This window comes from Symphalangus syndactylus, chromosome 8 (genome assembly GCF_028878055.3).
Source record: "Symphalangus syndactylus isolate Jambi chromosome 8, NHGRI_mSymSyn1-v2.1_pri, whole genome shotgun sequence".
Taxonomy (NCBI): Eukaryota; Metazoa; Chordata; class Mammalia; order Primates; family Hylobatidae; genus Symphalangus; species Symphalangus syndactylus.
Genome location: NC_072430.2, coordinates 24,307,749 through 24,324,351, shown reverse-complemented (window position 1 = coordinate 24,324,351; position 16,603 = coordinate 24,307,749). Strand labels below are relative to the sequence as shown.

Here is a 16,603-nt window from a genome sequence, read left to right as displayed (position 1 = left end):
AGCTGCAGTGCCCCCAGTAATGCCTCTGGGTTCTAGGCAGAAGGAAGGGTGACAGGCTAAAACCCAAAGGGATACATCCACTGAGTCTGTCTCTTTCAAAGGCTTTCCTGGAAGCCCCACCCAGCCTTCCACTTATATCTAAGGGGCCACAGCAGAGTCTCCTGCCTCTACCCAAGCTGCAAGGGAGTGTGGGAAGTGAGCATTTCAGCTGATGTTACTTCCCCAAATAAAAGCACACTTCAGTTAGGTAGAAGGGGCAGATGCGATTTGAGTGGGGCACTAGCAGAATCTGCCTCATGTCAAAAATAATCATCCTGGCCAGGCATGGTGGCTCACGCCTGTAATCCCAGCAGTTTGGGAGGCCAAGGCAGGTGGATCACTTGAGGTCAGGAGTACAAGACCAGCCTGGCCAACATGGTGAAACCCTGTTTCTATTAAAAATACAAAAAGTTAGCCGGGCATGGTGGTGCATGCCTGTAATCCCAGCTACTCAGGAGGCTGAGGCAAGAGTTACTTGAACCTGGGAGGCAGAAGTTGCAATGTGCCAAGATCACGCAATTGCACTGCAGCCTGGGCAACAGGAGCGAAACTCTACCTTAAAAAAAAAAAAAGAAAAAAGAAAAAAATCATCATCCTGGCACTGGAAGGGCTGGGCAGAAAGGCCTGTCCAGTGGTGGGAAAGCCCAAGGAAGCACCATGGAGGTGGGTGGCGCTGGAGACCCGAGAGACCAGGCTTTCCAGGGTCTCCTCGCCCTCCTCTGGGCCCTTGATCTCTCTATGACCTTGGCCAAGCCACCCTCCCTCTCTGGGACTCGGTTTTCTCTCTCTAAAATGAGGGGGCTTAACAAAGTTAGTACTTCTCAAACCTTTAACCAAAGTCCCAAACCAGCTCAGGAGAAAGAATTTGTAAGCATCTTGTAAAATATTGCCTTTTATCTTAAAAGTTCATGAAAATTTTGCAGTCTGAAGTATCTCAAAGCTTAAATTACCTTAGGAAACATTGTGTATTAAGAATATGTGTGAGGCCAAGGCAGGAGGATCACCTGAGGCCAGAAGTTCAAACCAGCATGGGCAACATAGCTAGACCCCTTCTCTATAGAAAATGTAAAAATCAGCCTACAATTGCTTGAGCCCAGGAGTTGGAGGCTCCAGTGAGCTATGTGTGAATTAACTTAAGAAATGGATACATAAATGATTCAAATTTTATACTTATTTAAAATCTTTAAAAATTGCATGTAATAGTATAACCATAATTAAAAGTTCCTCTCTTCTTTTTTTTTTTTTTTATTTATTATACTTTAGGTTTTAGGGTACATGTGCACAATGTGCAGGTTTGTTACATATGTATCCATGTGCCATGTTGATTTCCTGCACCCATTAACTCGTCATTTAGCATTAGGTATATCGCCTAATGCTGTCCCTCCCCGCTCCCTCCACCCCACAACAGTCCCCAGAATGTGATGTTCCCCTTCCTGTGTCCATGAGTTCTCATTGTTCAATTCCCACCTATGAGTGAGAACATGCGGTGTTTGGTTTTTTGTCCTTGCGATAGTTTACTGAGAATGATGTTTTCCAGTTTCATCCATGTCCCTACAAAGGACACGAACTCATCATTTTTTATGGCTGCATAGTATTCCATGGTGTATATGTGCCACATTTTCTTAATCCAGTCTGTCGTTGTTGGACATTTGGGTTGGTTCCAACTCTTTCCTATTGTGAATAGTGTCGCAATAAACATACATGTGCATGTGTCTTTATAGCAGCATGATTTATAGACCTTTGGGTATATACCCAGTAATGGGATGGCTGGGTCAAATGGTATTTCTAGTTCTAGATCCCTGAGGAATCGCCACACTGACTTCCACAATGGTTGAACTAGTTTACAGTCCCACCAACAGTGTAAAAGTGTTCCTATTTCTCCACATCCTCTCTAGCACCTGTTGTTTCCTGCTTTTTTAATGATGGCCATTCTAACTGGTGTGAGATGGTATCTCACTGTGGTTTTGATTTGCATTTCTCTGATGGACAGTGATGATGAGCATTTCTTCATGTGTTTTTTGGCTGCATAAATGTCTTCTTTTGAGAAGTGTCTGTTCATGTCCTTTGCCCACTTTTTGATGGGGTTGTTTGTTTTTTTCTTGTAAATTTGTTTGAGTTCATTGTAGATTCTGGATATTAGCCCTTTGTCAGATGAGTAGGTTGCAAAAATTTTCTCCCATTCTGTAGGTTGCCTGTTCACTCTGATGGTAGTTTCTTTTGCTGTGCAGAAGCTCTTTAGTTTAATGAGATCCCATTTGTCAATTTTGGCTTTTGTTGCCATTGCTTTTGGTGTTTTAGACATGAAGTCCTTGCCCACGCCTATGGCCTGAATGGTATTGCCTAGGTTTTCTTGTAGGATTTTAATGGTTTTAGGTCTAACATTTAAGTCTTTAATCCATCTTGAATTAATTTTTGTATAAGGTGTAAGGAAGGGATCCAGTTTCAGCTTTCTACATAGGGCTAGCCAGTTTTCCCAGCACCATTTATTAAATAGGGAATCCTTTCCCCATTTCTTGTTTTTGTCAGGTTTGTCAAAGATCAGATAGTTGTAGATATGTGGCATCATTTCTGAGGGCTCTGTTTTGTTCCATTGATCTATATCTCTGTTGTGGTACCAGTACCATGCTGTTTTGGTTACTGTAGCCTTGTAGTATAGTTTGAAGTCAGGTAGCGTGATGCCTCCAGCTTTGTTCTTTTGGCTTAGGACTGACTTGGCGATGTGGGCTCTTTTTTGGTTCCATATGAACTTTAAAGTAGTTTTTTCCAATTCTGTGAAGAAAGTCATTGGTAGCTTGATGGGGATGGCATTGAATCTATAAATTACTTTGGGCAGTATGGCCATTTTCACGAGATTGATTCTTCCAACCCATGAGCATGGAATGTTCTTCCATTTGTTTGTATCCTCTTTTATTTCATTGAGCAGTGGTTTGTTGTTCTCCTTGAAGAGGTCCTTCACATCCCTTGTAAGTTGGATTCCTAGGTATTTTATTCTCTTTGAAGCAATTGTGAATGGGAGTTCACTCATGATTTGGCTCTCTGTTTGTCTGTGATTGGTGTACAAGAATGCTTGTGATTTTTGTACATTGATTTTGTATCCTGAGACTTTGCTGAAGTTGCTAATCAGCTTAAGGAGATTTTGGGCTGAGACAATGGGATTTTCTAGATATACAATCATGTCATCTGCAAACAGGGACAGTTTGACTTCCTCTTTTCCTAATTGAATACCTTTTATTTCCTTCTCCTGCCTGATTGCTCTGGCCAGAACTTCCAGCACTATGTTGAATAGGAGCGGTGAGAGAGGGCATCCCTGTCTTGTGCCAGTTTTCAGAGGGAATGCTTCCAGTTTTTGCCCATTCAGTATGATATTGGCTGTGGGTCTGTCGTATATAGCTCTTATTATTTTGAGATACGCCCCATCAATACCTAATTTATTGAGAGTTTTTAGCATGAAGGGTTGTTGAATTTTGTCAAAGGCCTTTTCTGCATCTATTGAGATAATCATGTGGTTTTTGTCTTTGGTTCTGTTTATATGCTGGATTACATTTATTGATTTGCGTATGTTGAACCAGCCTTGCATCCCAGGGATGAAGCCCACTTGATCATGGTGTATAAGCTTTTTGATGTGCTGCTGGATTCGGTTTGCCAGTATTTTATTGAGGATTTTTGCATCAATGTTCATCAAGGATATTGGTCTAAAATTCTCTTTTTTGGTTGTGTCTCTGCCTGGCTTTGGTATCAGGACGATGCCGGCTTCATAAAATGTGTTAGGGAGGATTCCCTCTTTTTCTATCGATTGGAATAGTTTCAGAAGGAATGGTACCAGTTCCTTCTTGTACCTCTGGTAGAATTCAGCTGTGAATCCATCAGGTCCTGGACTCTTTTTGGTTGGTAAGCTATTGATTATTGCCACAATTTCAGAACCTGTTATTGGTCTATTCAGAGATTCAACTTCTTCCTGATTTAGTCTTGGGAGGGTGTATTTGTCGAGGAATTTATCCATTTCTTCTAGATTTTCTAGTTTATTTGCATAGAGGTGTTTGTAGTATTCTCTGATGCTAGATTGTATTTCTGTGGGATTGGTGGTGATATCCCCTTTTTCATTTTTTATTGCATCTATTTGATTCTTCTCTCTTTTCTTCTTTATTAGTCTTGCTAGCGGTCTATCAATTTTGTTGATCTTTTCAAAAAACCAGCTCCTGGATTCATGAATTTTTTGAAGGGTTTTTTGTGTCTCTATTTCCTTCAGTTCTGCTCTGATTTTAGTTATTTCTAGCCTTCTGCTAGCTTTTGAATGTGTTTGCTCTTGCTTTTCTAGTTCTCTTAATTGTTATGTTAGGGTGTCAATTTTGGATCTTTCCTGCTTTCTCTTGTGGGCATTTAGTGCTATAAATTTCCCTCTACACACTGCTTTGAATGTGTCCCAGAGATTCTGGTATGTTGTGTCTTTGTTCTCGTTGGTTTCAAAGAACATCTTTATTTCTGCCTTCATTTCATTATGTACCCAATAGTCATTCAGGAGCAGGTTGTTCAGTTTCCATGTAGTTGAGCGGTTTTGAGTGAGTTTTTTAATCCTGAGTTCTAGTTTGATTGTACTGTGGTCTGAGAGACAGTTTGTTATAATTTCTGTTCTTTTACATTTGCTGAGGAGAGCTTTACTTCCAACTATGTGGTCAATATTGGAATAGGTGTGGTGTGGTGCTGAAAAAAATGTATATTCTGTTGAATTGGGGTGGAGAGTTCTGTAGATGTCTATTAGGTCCACTTTGTTTAGAGCTGAGTTCAATTCCTGGATATCCTTGTTAACTTTCTGTCTCGATGATCTGTCTAATGTTGACAGTGGGGTGTTAAAATCTCCCATTATTATTGTGTGGGAGTTTAAGTCTCTTTGTAGGTCACTGAGGACTTGCTTTATGAATCTGGGTGCTCCTGTGTTGGGTGCATATATATTTAGGATAGTTAGCTCTTCTTGTTGAATTGATTCCTTTACCATTATGTAATGGCCTTCTTTGTCTCTTTTGATCTTTGTTGGTTTAAAGTCTATTTTATCAGAGACTAGGATTGCAACCCCTGCGTTTTTTTGTTTTCCATTTGCTTGATAGATCTTCCTCCATCCCTTTATTTTGAGTCTATGTGTGTCTCTGCACGTGAGATGGGTTTCCTGAATACAGCACACTGATGGGTCCTGACTCCTTATCCAGTTTGCCAGTCTGTGTCTTTTAATTGGAGCATTTAGCCCATTTACATTTAACATTAATATTGTTATGTGTGAATCTGATCCTGTCATTATGATGTTAGTTGGTTGTTTTGCTCATTAGTTGATGCAGTTTCTTCGTAGCCTCGATGGTCTTTACAATTTGGCATGTTTTTGCAGTGGCTGGTACCGGTTGTTCCTTTCCATGTTTAGTGCTTCCTTCAGGAGCTCTTTTAGGGCAGGCCTGGTGGTGACAAAATCACTCAGCGTTTGCTTGTCTGTAAAGTATTTTATTTCTCCTTCACTTATGAAGCTTAGTTTGGCTGGATAGGAAATTCTGGGTTGAAAATTCTTTTCTTTAAGAATGTTGAATATCGGCCCCCACTCTCTTCTGGCTTGTAGAGTTTCTGCCGAGAGATCAGCTGTTAGTCTGGTGGGCTTCCCTTTGTGGGTAACCCGACCTTTCTCTCTGGCTGCCCTTAACATTTTTTCCTTCATTTCAACTTTGGTGAATCTGACAATTATGTGTCTTGGAGTTGCTCTTCTCGAGGAGTATCTTTGTGGCGTTCTCTGTATTTCCTGAATCTGAATGTTGGCCTGCCTTGCTAGATTGGGGAAGTTCTCCTGGATAATATCTTGCAGAGTGTTTTCCAACTTGGTTCCATTCTCGCCGTCATTTTCAGGTACACCAATCAGACGTAGGTTTGGTCGTTTCACGTAGTCCCAAATTTCTTGGAGGCTTTGTTCATTTCTTTTTATTCTTTTTTCTCTAGACTTCCCTTCTCTCTTCATTTCATTCATTTCATCTTCCATCAGCGATACCCTTTCTTCCAGTTGATCACATCTGCTACTGAGCCTTCTGCAATCTTCACGTAGTTCTCGAAACTTGGCTTTCAGCTCCATCATCTCCTTTAAGCCCTTCTCTCCATTGGTTATTCTAGTTATCCATTCTTCTAATTTTTTTTCAAAGTTTTTAACTTCTTTGCTATTGTTTTGAATTTCCTCCCGTAGCTCAGAGTAGTTTGATCGTCTGAAGCCTTCTTCTCTCAACTCGTCAAAGTCATCCTCCATCCAGCTTTGTTCCGTTGCTGGTGAGGAACTGCATTCCTTTAGAGGAGGAGAGGTGCTCTGCTTTTTAGAGTTTCCAGTTTTTCTGCTCTGTTTTTTCCCCATCTTTGCGGTTTTATCTACTTTTGGGCTTTGATGATGGTGATGTACAGATGGGTTTTTGGTGTGGATGTCCTTTCTGTTTGTTAGTTTTCCTTCTACCAGACAGGACCCTTAGCTGCAGGTCTGTTGGAGTTTAGTAGAGGTCCACTCCAGACCCTGTTTGGCTGGGTGTCAGCAGTGGTGGCTGCAGAACAGCGGATTTTCGTGAGACCACAAATTCAGCTGTCTGATAGTTCCTCTGGAAGTTTTGTCTCAGAGGAGTACCCGGCCCAGTGAGGTGTCAGCCTTTCCCTACTGGGGGGGTGCCTCCCAGTTAGGCTGCTTAGGGGTGAGGGACCCACTTTAGGAGGCAGTCTGTCCGTTCTCAGATCTCCAGCTGCGTGCTGGGAGAACCACTACTCTCTTCAAAGCTGTCAGTCAGACAGGGACGTTTAAGTCTCTGGAGATTCCTGCTGACATTTTGTTTGTCTGTGCCCTGCCCCCAGAGGTGGAGCCTACAGAGGCAGACAGGCCTCCTTGAGCTGTGGTGGGCTCCACCCAGTTCGAGCTTCCTGGCTGCTTTGTTTACCTAAGCAAGCCTGGGCGATGGCGGGTGCCCCTCCCCCAGCCTCGCTGCTGCCTTGCAGCTTTATCTCAGACTGCCGTGCTAGCAATCAGCGAGACTCCGTGGGCATAGGACCTTCCGAACCAGGTGCGGGATACAATCTCCTAGTGTGCCGTTTTCCAGGCCCGTTGGGAAAGCGCAGTATGAGGGTGGGACTGACCCGATTTTCCAGGTGCCGTCTGTTACCCCTTTCTTTGACTAGGAAAGGGAACTCCCTGACCCCTTGCGCTTCCCGAGTGAGGCAGTGCCTCGCCCTGCTTCAGCTCGCGCACAGTGCGCTTCACCCACTGTCCTGCACCCACTGTTTGGCACTCCCTAGTGAGATGAAACAGGTACCTCAAGCAGAAATGCAGAAATCACCAGTCTTCTGTGTCGCTCGGGCTGGGAGCTGGAGACCGGAGCTGTTCCTATTCCCAAAATTTTTAATTAATGAGTTCCTCTCTTCTTAAAAATTATTTTTAGAATAGATAATGCATTCACATGGCTCAAAATTCTAAAGCATATCAAAGTTCCTTAATTTACAGTGAGGTTGTGTCCTAATAAGCCCATAATAAATTAAAAATATCTTAAGTTGAAATGCATTTAATCCACCTAACCTACTGAACATCATAGCCTAGCCTACCTTAAATGTTCTCAGAACACTTACATTAGCCTACAGTTGGGCAAAGTCATCAAAAAGCCTATTGCGTGTGTGTCAAAAATCAATCACACAGGCCAGGCACGGTGGTTCATGTCTGTAATCCCAGCACTTTGGGAGGCTGAGGCGGGCGGATCACCTGAGGTCAGGCATTCAAGACCAGCATGGCCAACATGGCGAAACCCCATCTCTACTGAAAATACAAAAATTAGCCGGGCATGGTGGCATGCGCCTGTAATCCCAGCTACTCAGGAGGCTGAGGTAGGAGAATCGCTTGAATGTGGGAGGTGCAGGTTGCAGTGAGCCGAGATCACGCCACTGCGGTCCAGCCTGGGCAACAGAGCAACAGACTTAGTCAAAAAAAATAAAAAATAAAAATAACTCACACAAAGCATATTTTATAATGAAGTGTTGAGTATCTCACGTAATGTATCGAATACTGTACTGAAAGTAAAACACAGGATGGTTGTATAGGTCCTGGAAGCATGGTTTCTACTGAATGTATATCACTTTCACACCATTATGAAGTCAAAAAATCATAAATGGAAGCATAGTAACTCAGAGACCATCTGTATGTGATACATACACAGTGAGAAGTCTCCTGCCCACCCTGTCTCCTGGCCACCTCTTTCCCCACACTGAGATTTCTGTTTCTTGTGTATCCTTTACATTTTTTAATGTTTTAAAAATCGTTTTTTAAATAAGCAAGAGTTTCGTCCCCAAGGGGAGCCAGTGAAAAGTTTTGAGCAGGGCCCAGACAGCTCAGGGCTGGACTCTAGGAAACTTTCTGAGGCTGGAGGGTGGGCGTGGGGTTGAGCTCAGCTGTTGAAGCAGGTGTTGCAGATGTGCCTCAAGCAGTGGTGGTGGGCGGGGCTTGGAGGAGGTGGGTGGGGCAGGCCAAGCTCCTTGCCTCTGGTGGGCGGAGGCGGTCCTGGCTCAGATTCCACACCCTTGTCCAAGCAGGTTCCTACTATCTGACCACCACCTACGGGGCTCTGGAGCACATAAAGAGCTACGACAAGATCACGGTGACCCGGCAGCTGAGTGTGGAGGTGCAGGACTCCATCCACCGCTGGGAGCGCCGGCGTACGCTCAACAAGGCCCGGGCCTCGCGCTCCTCCGTGCAGGTGAGGCCTGAAACTGAGAGCGGGAGGGGCCCGGTGGGACCATGTCCCAGACACCATCCCTGCTGCCTGCTGGCTAAGGAGCCACCTGGCTGCTCCAGCTACCCAGCCCTGCCTTAGGGGAGCAGTGAGACTCCCCACACCAGAGGAAGGGCCCCCAGCCCCTGCTGCCAATGTGTGTCCAGGACTTGGGTGCGTCTAGAAACATATCAGCAGGCATTGGTGTTCTCCCTGGGCAAGCAGGAAGGGTGCAGGAGGAATGAGACACACCCATCATTCCTTAGCGCCTCCTAGGACCCAGCACCCTGCAGGGGCTGGAAATGGGGACTTGTCATCCCAGTCCCTGCTTTAAGGAGCCCACAGGCTGATCTACAGCCTTGCTCCTTAGTCCCTGGACAAATGCAGCAGCTGCCAAGGGTCTGTGTAACCCCCACCAACCCAGTGACCCACCCCTCCCCATACCTCTCTCTATACAGACTCAGTATTCAAACCAGTCCTGCCCCTCCCCAACTCCATCACCCCACCCACCCCCAGGCTGCATCAAATCCAGCTGCCCCCAGTTCCCCAAACATGCCCAGCCCAGTTCACTGGCTGCTCAGCCTCTGCCCTCACTGGTCAGTCTCCCCTTGTCACTGGCTGTCACTGCCCATCCTTTAAGACGACTCAGTTTCTCCAACAGCCCCTCCTCTGAGAAGCCTTCCCTGATACACACACACACGCACACACCGTTTCCCACAGGCTGGGTGGGGTGCCCTCCTCTGGGCTTCCTGCGGCCTCCCCCTGTACAGTGCATATCACATCCTATCATCCTCTGCATATGAAGAAGCCGTCACCTCTGGGAGGGCACAGCCCATGGTTCACATGCCTCAGGGGCGCCAAGCCCAGGGCCTGGGACAGAGCGGGACTGGGTGTGTAAAAAAGGGAGAGAGTTGAACTAGTGAGCCAGGCACATCCAGAGCTGTGAGCAGCTATGCAGACTCACTCCTCTGACACCCAGAGCACACCAGTCCTGAGCCCCACTCCTGGCTTTCAAGATGGTGCATCTATAATAAGCAGGGCCCAAGCCTGGGAGACAGGAGGCTTGAGTTCTGGACCCAGCCCTGTACTAGCTTGCTGTGTGACCCTCAGCAATCCCTGCCCCACTCTGGGACTCAGTTTTCCTGCCCACACAGGCCGACTATGGCTAATCAATTTAATAACTGACTCTCTGGGGAGAAAACAAAAGCTCTAATTTTAGCTTCTGTCCATTTCCATGGTGTGAGTCCTCCATGGCCAACTTCAGCTTGGCATCACTGAATGTGGAGTTGCAAAGAAGTGTATGCAGTCGGCTGTCCCTGGAGGGTGTGAGCCAGCTCCAGCACACCTCTGTTCCCATCCTCTCCCAACACCCCGGCCTCCCACGGACTGTAGGGACATGGACACTCTTGGTCCAAGTCTGGCCCAGGCATCCCGTACTTCCTGCTTCTACCTTAGGGGTTCCTGATGCTGAGCCAGGCAGAGTATGGATGAAACGGACCACCCACTGTTTGGGAGACGGAAATTTCGGAGGGGGGTCCCCTCAGCACCACATCTGGGATCTGGGGAGGGCACCACCCTCTGCCCCCTCCCAGTGCCTCCTCTGCACAGCATGCTTAGAGGGGTGGGCACCCTTCCCTGGGGAGGGGAAGCCCAGAGCTGGACAGTCACCAGCAGGTGGATAGTGCCCTGGGAGGCCTAATGGAGGACAAGGAGCCCTAAGGCAGCCACTAAGACGGAGGGAGTGGGACGGGCTTTTCCCCTCCTGGAAGAAATGGGCGGTTCCCGTGAAGCTCTTGACAGGAGCCCGGCCTCGCCTAAGCCCTAGCCACCAGTGGCCATCACGGTCTCCGAGCCGGGATCCTCAGCCGCTTCCCGCGCAGGTCTGCTGTTTCCAATCCCGCCACAAGGGGGCAGCCCCGCTCGCAGCGCCTCTGCCTGCAGCCCTGAGCCCCGGGGAAGGCGAGGCCGCTCCGGGCCGGAGCTTCCAGCGCCTGCTCGCCCATTTCTGGGAGGCGGGCGCTATCCCCACTTTACAGCCGAGGCTCGACGAACCAAGGCCACACAGGCAGTGGGAGCAAATTCAAAGCCAGGCAGGTGTGGGGCTGGGTCCCTAGGGGTGAAGGACGGCGGGCGGGCGCCCTGCTCGTGCTGCGAGTGCCCAGCCCCAGCCCTCAGGGGTCGCCTCGCCCTGCTCCCCCTGCTCATGCCGGGCCTTCCCCACCCGACTGTGCCCAGCCTCCTTCACCCGGTCCCCTCCCGCTTTACCAATCCCTGCCCCACGCAGCTCCTCAGAGCCCCAGGGCCCCTGCAGCCCTAAGAGGCTGGACTGTGCTGCCCGCCCGCACTATGGGATGCCCGGGTGGGCCCGCACCTCCCTTCTTATCTGTGCTGCCCTCCGTGCCCAGCATTGAGCCTGGGGTGCAGGGAACTCACCTGGAGTGGGGGGGAGGGAATGAATGAATGAATGAATGAATGATGGGGAGCCTGTGGACCAGCAGCCAGGGGACGCGCCGGCTCCCCGTTGCAGGGACTCCGAGACGCCCCTTAATTCATCTCCCAGAACGGTCGGCCCAGCTGGGAAGCCAGGCAGGGAGGGGGACGGGACCCTCGCAGGCTCGCTGCAGAGACGGGAAAGGCGCAGGTGCCGGGCTCACAGACCGCTCGGCGCCCGCCACCAGCCTGGGCCGGGAGAGGGCGCCTGGGGAGGCAGGGCCCCGCCGTGACCACAGGTCCCGCGTGTCTCCACAGGACTTCATCTGCGTGTCGTACCTGGAGCCCGAGCAGCAGGCGCGGACGCTGGCGTCGCGGGCGGACACCCAGGCCCAGGCTCTGTGCGCGCAGTGCGCGGAGAAGTTCGCGGTGGCGCGGCCGCAGGCGCACCGGCTGTTCGTGCTGGTGGACGGGCGCTGCTTCCAGCTGGCGGACGACGCGCTGCCGCACCGCATTAAGGGCTACCTGCTGCGCAGCGAGCCCAAGCGCGACTTCCACTTTGTCTACCGGCCCCTGGACGGTGGCGGCGGCGGCGGCGGGAGCCCACCCTGCCTGGTGGTGCGGGAGCCCAACTTCCTGTGAGGCCCTCCCGGGGCGCCTCCCCTCACCCCCAGGCTCACATGTGGCCCCGCCTTTGGCTGCGCACTACCGACAGCGACGTCCACGCAGCAGAGGGACACGGGCCATTCCATGACGTGCCCAGGCCAACGTCGCAGGACAGATGGGAAATAACATGACGCTCGGCCAAGGCCACTTCCTGAGGGCAAGTCCTAATAGCACTGAGACACCGAGACGGCATGTTCTTCATTAGACGGAAAGGGAAACTGAGGCTCAGAGAGGCGAGAGGCGCTCCAGGCCACTGCAGCCAACAAACCCGCGCCCTCTTCACACGCAGCTCCTCAGGCCATTCCCCATGAGTCCCCCACACCCACCCCATCCTCGGTCTTTGCAAAGAAGGGCCCGAGCTTAGTTTCCCCAGGATTGGCCGAGGAAGGAGCACCGGCCACAGCTGCTCCCGGTGCCCCTCAGGGTGGACCCAGCATCTCAGGAGCACCTCAGGGTGTGGGTTAAGAGACAGGCCTCCACCCCTGCACCAGAGCCTGCCCTTAGCTCCCGGTGCCCCCAGACCCCGCAGCTCTGTGCCCGGCAAGAAGCAGCTAGACACACGCCGGGGCGCCAAGCAGGGCCAGTTCCACGGACCCATGGACAAGCCCAGCCCTGCCTCAGGGAAAACAAGGCCTTTCCTTACAGGACACGCCCCAGAGCTGTGGCAGATTGCAGGAGCCATCGTGTGGGGAGAATTTAATAAAAGCCCTTTTGAAAATGACATTTCCTTTTCTGAAGGGGCTGGAGCTCTGCACAGCCAGCCCCGCATTCACAGCCTCACCTCCTTCCCACGTGGCTTCAGAAGACCCCCTCTTTGCCATGGGGATCCTGTCCTCTGCCAGAACCTGTGGCATACTCTCGGCCACCCTCAGCACCCTCAGCCCTTGGGACCCTGGCCCCTGTCTGCCCCTCAGCCTCCCACCATCCTTGGCTCCCATCATCCCCAGCTTAGGATCAGAACCATCTGTCACCTCTCCCAGGGATACCATTCCTGTAGTCTTTGCCTGGTCAACTCCTATACATCCTCCTCCAGGAAGCCTTTTTTTTTTTTTTTTTTTTTTTAGACGGGGTCTCGTCTCATTTCTGCTGCCCTGGCGGGAGTACAGTGGTGTGATCAGGGCTCACTGCAGCCTCCATCTCCTGGGCTCAGGAAGTCCTCCCACCTCAGCCCCCCAAGTAGCTGGGACTACAGGCAAGTGCTACCACACCTGGCTAATTTTTGGTATTTTCTGTAGAGATGGGGTTTCACCATGTTGCCCAGGCTGGTAGGAAGCCTTTCCTAATTCCCCAGGTTGGGCCAGATGGTCCTCCCATGGTCTGTGTAGCCCAAACATGCTCCCACAGCCCCCTGGACTTGTCTGTCTCACAAGTGAGAGACTATCAAATTCTAACTATCTACCGACGCCTCTGCTTTCCTTTTTTTTTTTTTTTTTTTTTTTTTTTTTTTTTTTGAGATGGAGTCTTGCTCTATCACCCGGGCTGGAGTACAGTGGCTCAATCTCAGCTCACTGTGCAACCTCTGCCTCCCGGGTTCAAGCAATTCTCATGCCTCAGCTTCTTGAGTAGCTCGGATTACAGGCGCCCGCCACCACGCCTGGCTAATTTTTGTATTTTCAGTAGAGACAGGGTTTTGCCATATTGGCCAGGCTGATCTCAAACTCCTGACCTCAAGTGATCCAGCTGCCTTGGCCTCCCAAAGTGCTGGGATTACAGGTGTGAGCCACTTCACCCGGCTGACGCCTCTGTTTTCTTCACCAGATTTGCACCATTTGTGTCTGTGTCCTCAGCGTTGATTGGAAATAGGCACTCATGAGTGCTTCCCACATGTCAGCGCTTTGCTAGGCCCTGAGAACCAGCACAAAGCTCATGTGGAGCACCAGCATGAGTGGTCCTGAGCTGGGCATCCAGGTAATGGCAACTGGAATGGGCTGAGTTAAATTCCTGGGCACCAACCAGCTCACTCAGCCAGTCAACAAACACCTGTTAGACTCTAGACCTGGGCCAGCACGATGGGAGCTGCAAGGGGTGGTCCCAGATGCAGCCTGGTCCTGGAGGTCGGCGTCACCGATGTTGAATAAAAGGCAAATACCCAGATGGTGAGGACACCCAGCCATGATCCCAGATTGCCCCCCCCCAACCCTCACCCCAGTCCCCGCCAATGCAGACACCACTCTCTTCCTCTGCTTCCAAGCTCCCGTCAGTCCTGGGCTGGCCTGGGCAACACAGCCTCATTCCCCAGCTCTCAGGTCAGCAGCACCCTGCCACCCGCTAGGCCTGTGCAGTCTCACAGGTGCTGGCAGATGCCCATACATTCTTCAAAACTCATCTTCAGGCTCATAAGCCTGGTGGGAAAGGTTAGGGGATTTTGTTTCCCCAACTACCCTGTGGGCCAGGTATGGCCCAGGCTTGGGGTGGAGCTGGGGTTCAGAGGGTAAATGAGGCACCTGCCCTGCTTTGGGTTCTGATGCCTGCTTCCCAGGAAGGGGACAGAGCTTGCCAGTGGGCTGGACTGAGGGAGCCGCAGTAAGAACGTGTGTATGTGTACGTGCGTATGTGTGAATGTGTGTTTGCACGTGTGTGCCAGGCCCTCCATCCTGAGGCCAGTGCTGGAATCCACCTGTCAGGAGAGGCTGGTGAGCCCTCATGAGCCCCCGGAGAGCAGGAGAGGGGTTACCTGGAGCACTTGTCATCTGGATGCCTCTGCCCCCAGGGAGCTGTGACTGGGAAAATTGGGGGGCCTTACCCAAGGCCAGGAGACAACATAATGTGAGCTTCAAGAGTACCTGGCCCTGGTTAGCGATTTCTCTGCATCATTTTATTTAATCCACGAAACAGCCTCTTGGAGGGAGGTATTTATGGATGAAGTCATAAAGGCCCAAAGAAAGATGTATTGGTCTGTTAGGGCTGCCATAGCAAAGTGCCACAGAATGGGGAGCTTAACAGACACTCATTTTCTCACAGTTCTGAAGGCTGGAAGTTCAAGACCAAGGTGTCGCAGGGTTGGTTTTTCCTGAGACCTCTCTCCTGGGCTGGCAGAGGCCACCTTCTCTAAGGGCCCTCACTCAGCCTCCTCCCTGTTCACACATCCCTGGTGTCTCTTCTTATAAGGACATCAGTCGTATTGGATTAGGGTCCACCCAAATGGCCTTATTTAACTTTATATATTTATTTATTTATTTACTTGAGACAGAGTGTCACTCTGTCCAGGCTGGAGTGCAGTGGCGTGATCTCAGCTCACTGTAACCTTTGCCTCCCGGGTTCAAGCGATTCTTCTGCCTCAGCCTCCTGAGTAGCTGGGATTATAGGTGCCCACCACCATGCCCAGCTAATTTTTGTGCTTTTAGTAGAGACGGAGTTTCACCATGTTGGCCAGGCTGGTCTCGAACTCCTGACCTCAAGTGATCCATTGCCTCGGCCTCCCAAAGTGCTGGGATTATGGGCATGAGCCACAGTGCCCGGCCTAACTTCAATCATCTCTTCAAAGGCTCTATCTCCAAACGCAATCACCTTCCCATTTTCTCAGTCCCTGGAGGCAGAGGCATCCAGATGAAAAGTGCTCCAGCTAACCCCTCTCTTGCTTTCTGGGGGCTCACGAGGGCTCCCTGGCCTCTCCTGACAGGTGGACCCCAGCATTAGCCTCAGGGCAGAGGGCCTGGCACACACACATGTACGCACACACACATGCACGCACACACACATGTACGCACACACACACCCATGCACTGGGGTGCTGGGGTTAGGGCTGCGACATACACATTTTTGGAGGGACACGATTTAGTCCACAGCAGGGGGTGACATGTCCTACCCAGTTCATGCCAGCAAAATGAGTCTGACCCTAAACCTGCGGCTCTCTAGCCTGCCCCCATGCGGCATCCCAAGTGCTGTATCTGTAGAAAACCAAAGTCGGACAAGCCTTGGCTGTCAAACTCCAGCTCTTAGGGACCCTGCCTTAGGCAGTGGCCATTGTGACCTGACTGCCAGGCCCAGGATGCAACTGATGAGCCCGGGCATCCCCACAGCCCCAAGTGAGGGCTGAGGAGTCCACAGCTGGGCGTGTGTGTGTCCAAGGGTGACCTGGCCACAGGCCGTGATGCATGGGGGGGTCTGTCTATGTCTCCTCCCTGGCATTTATCCCTCTCCCCATGGCCGGCTGGCTCCCTCCTTCCTGCACTTTTACACTGCACAGCCTCTGGGTGATGCTAGGCCAGCGGTGCTGGGAGAAGCCACCCAGGGTTTTCATAGAGAGACCGGGCGTGCCTGGCCCTGTGCCTCCCCATCCCCTTGGCCCTCCCAGACGGCTGGGCACAATGTCCTGCCTGCCATGAAATGTCCCAAACTGACACTGAAGAGGCCTGGCCTGGGATGGCCCCACAACCCTTTAATGGGGTGTATTGGCTTCGCCCCAGGAATGAGTAAATTTCTTCTGTAAGGGTCAGGCCCACAGGTGAGGTGGGTAGAGAGGAACAGAGACCCAGGGGCAGGGGGCAGCCAGAGAAGCAGTGGCGGGGGTCCCCTGGGTGCAGGGTAGACACTTCCCCCACCCCACATACACTCACAGATGAGCCTGCCCTCCCCAACTCAGCAAGGCAAAGCTGGGCACACATTTGCGAGTCTGGTTGCCAGGTACCCGCGCAGCTGGCCGGGATCCAGGGCTCAGAGGGCTCATCGGTGGAGGAGAGGGAGCAGCTGTGGCTGGCAGCAGGCCCTACCTTCACAGGAAGGCC

The 16,603-nt window shown here is 50.8% G+C and overlaps 1 protein-coding gene across 7 annotated transcripts in view; it reads left to right on the top strand.

The window, feature by feature from the left end:
* Window positions 1-12,600, top strand: part of RIN3 (Ras and Rab interactor 3) — a 183,466-nt gene extending 170,866 nt beyond the window's left edge. For all 7 annotated transcript variants that reach the window (XM_063643955.1, XM_063643956.1, XM_055288360.2 and 4 more), the window contains 2 exons: window positions 8,605-8,768; window positions 11,532-12,600. In XM_063643955.1, the coding sequence (XP_063500025.1) occupies window positions 8,605-8,768; window positions 11,532-11,855 (488 nt within the window). In that variant the 3' untranslated portion in view covers window positions 11,856-12,600. The remainder of the gene's footprint in view (window positions 1-8,604; window positions 8,769-11,531) is intronic.
* The last annotated feature ends 4,003 nt before the right edge of the window (window positions 12,601-16,603 follow it).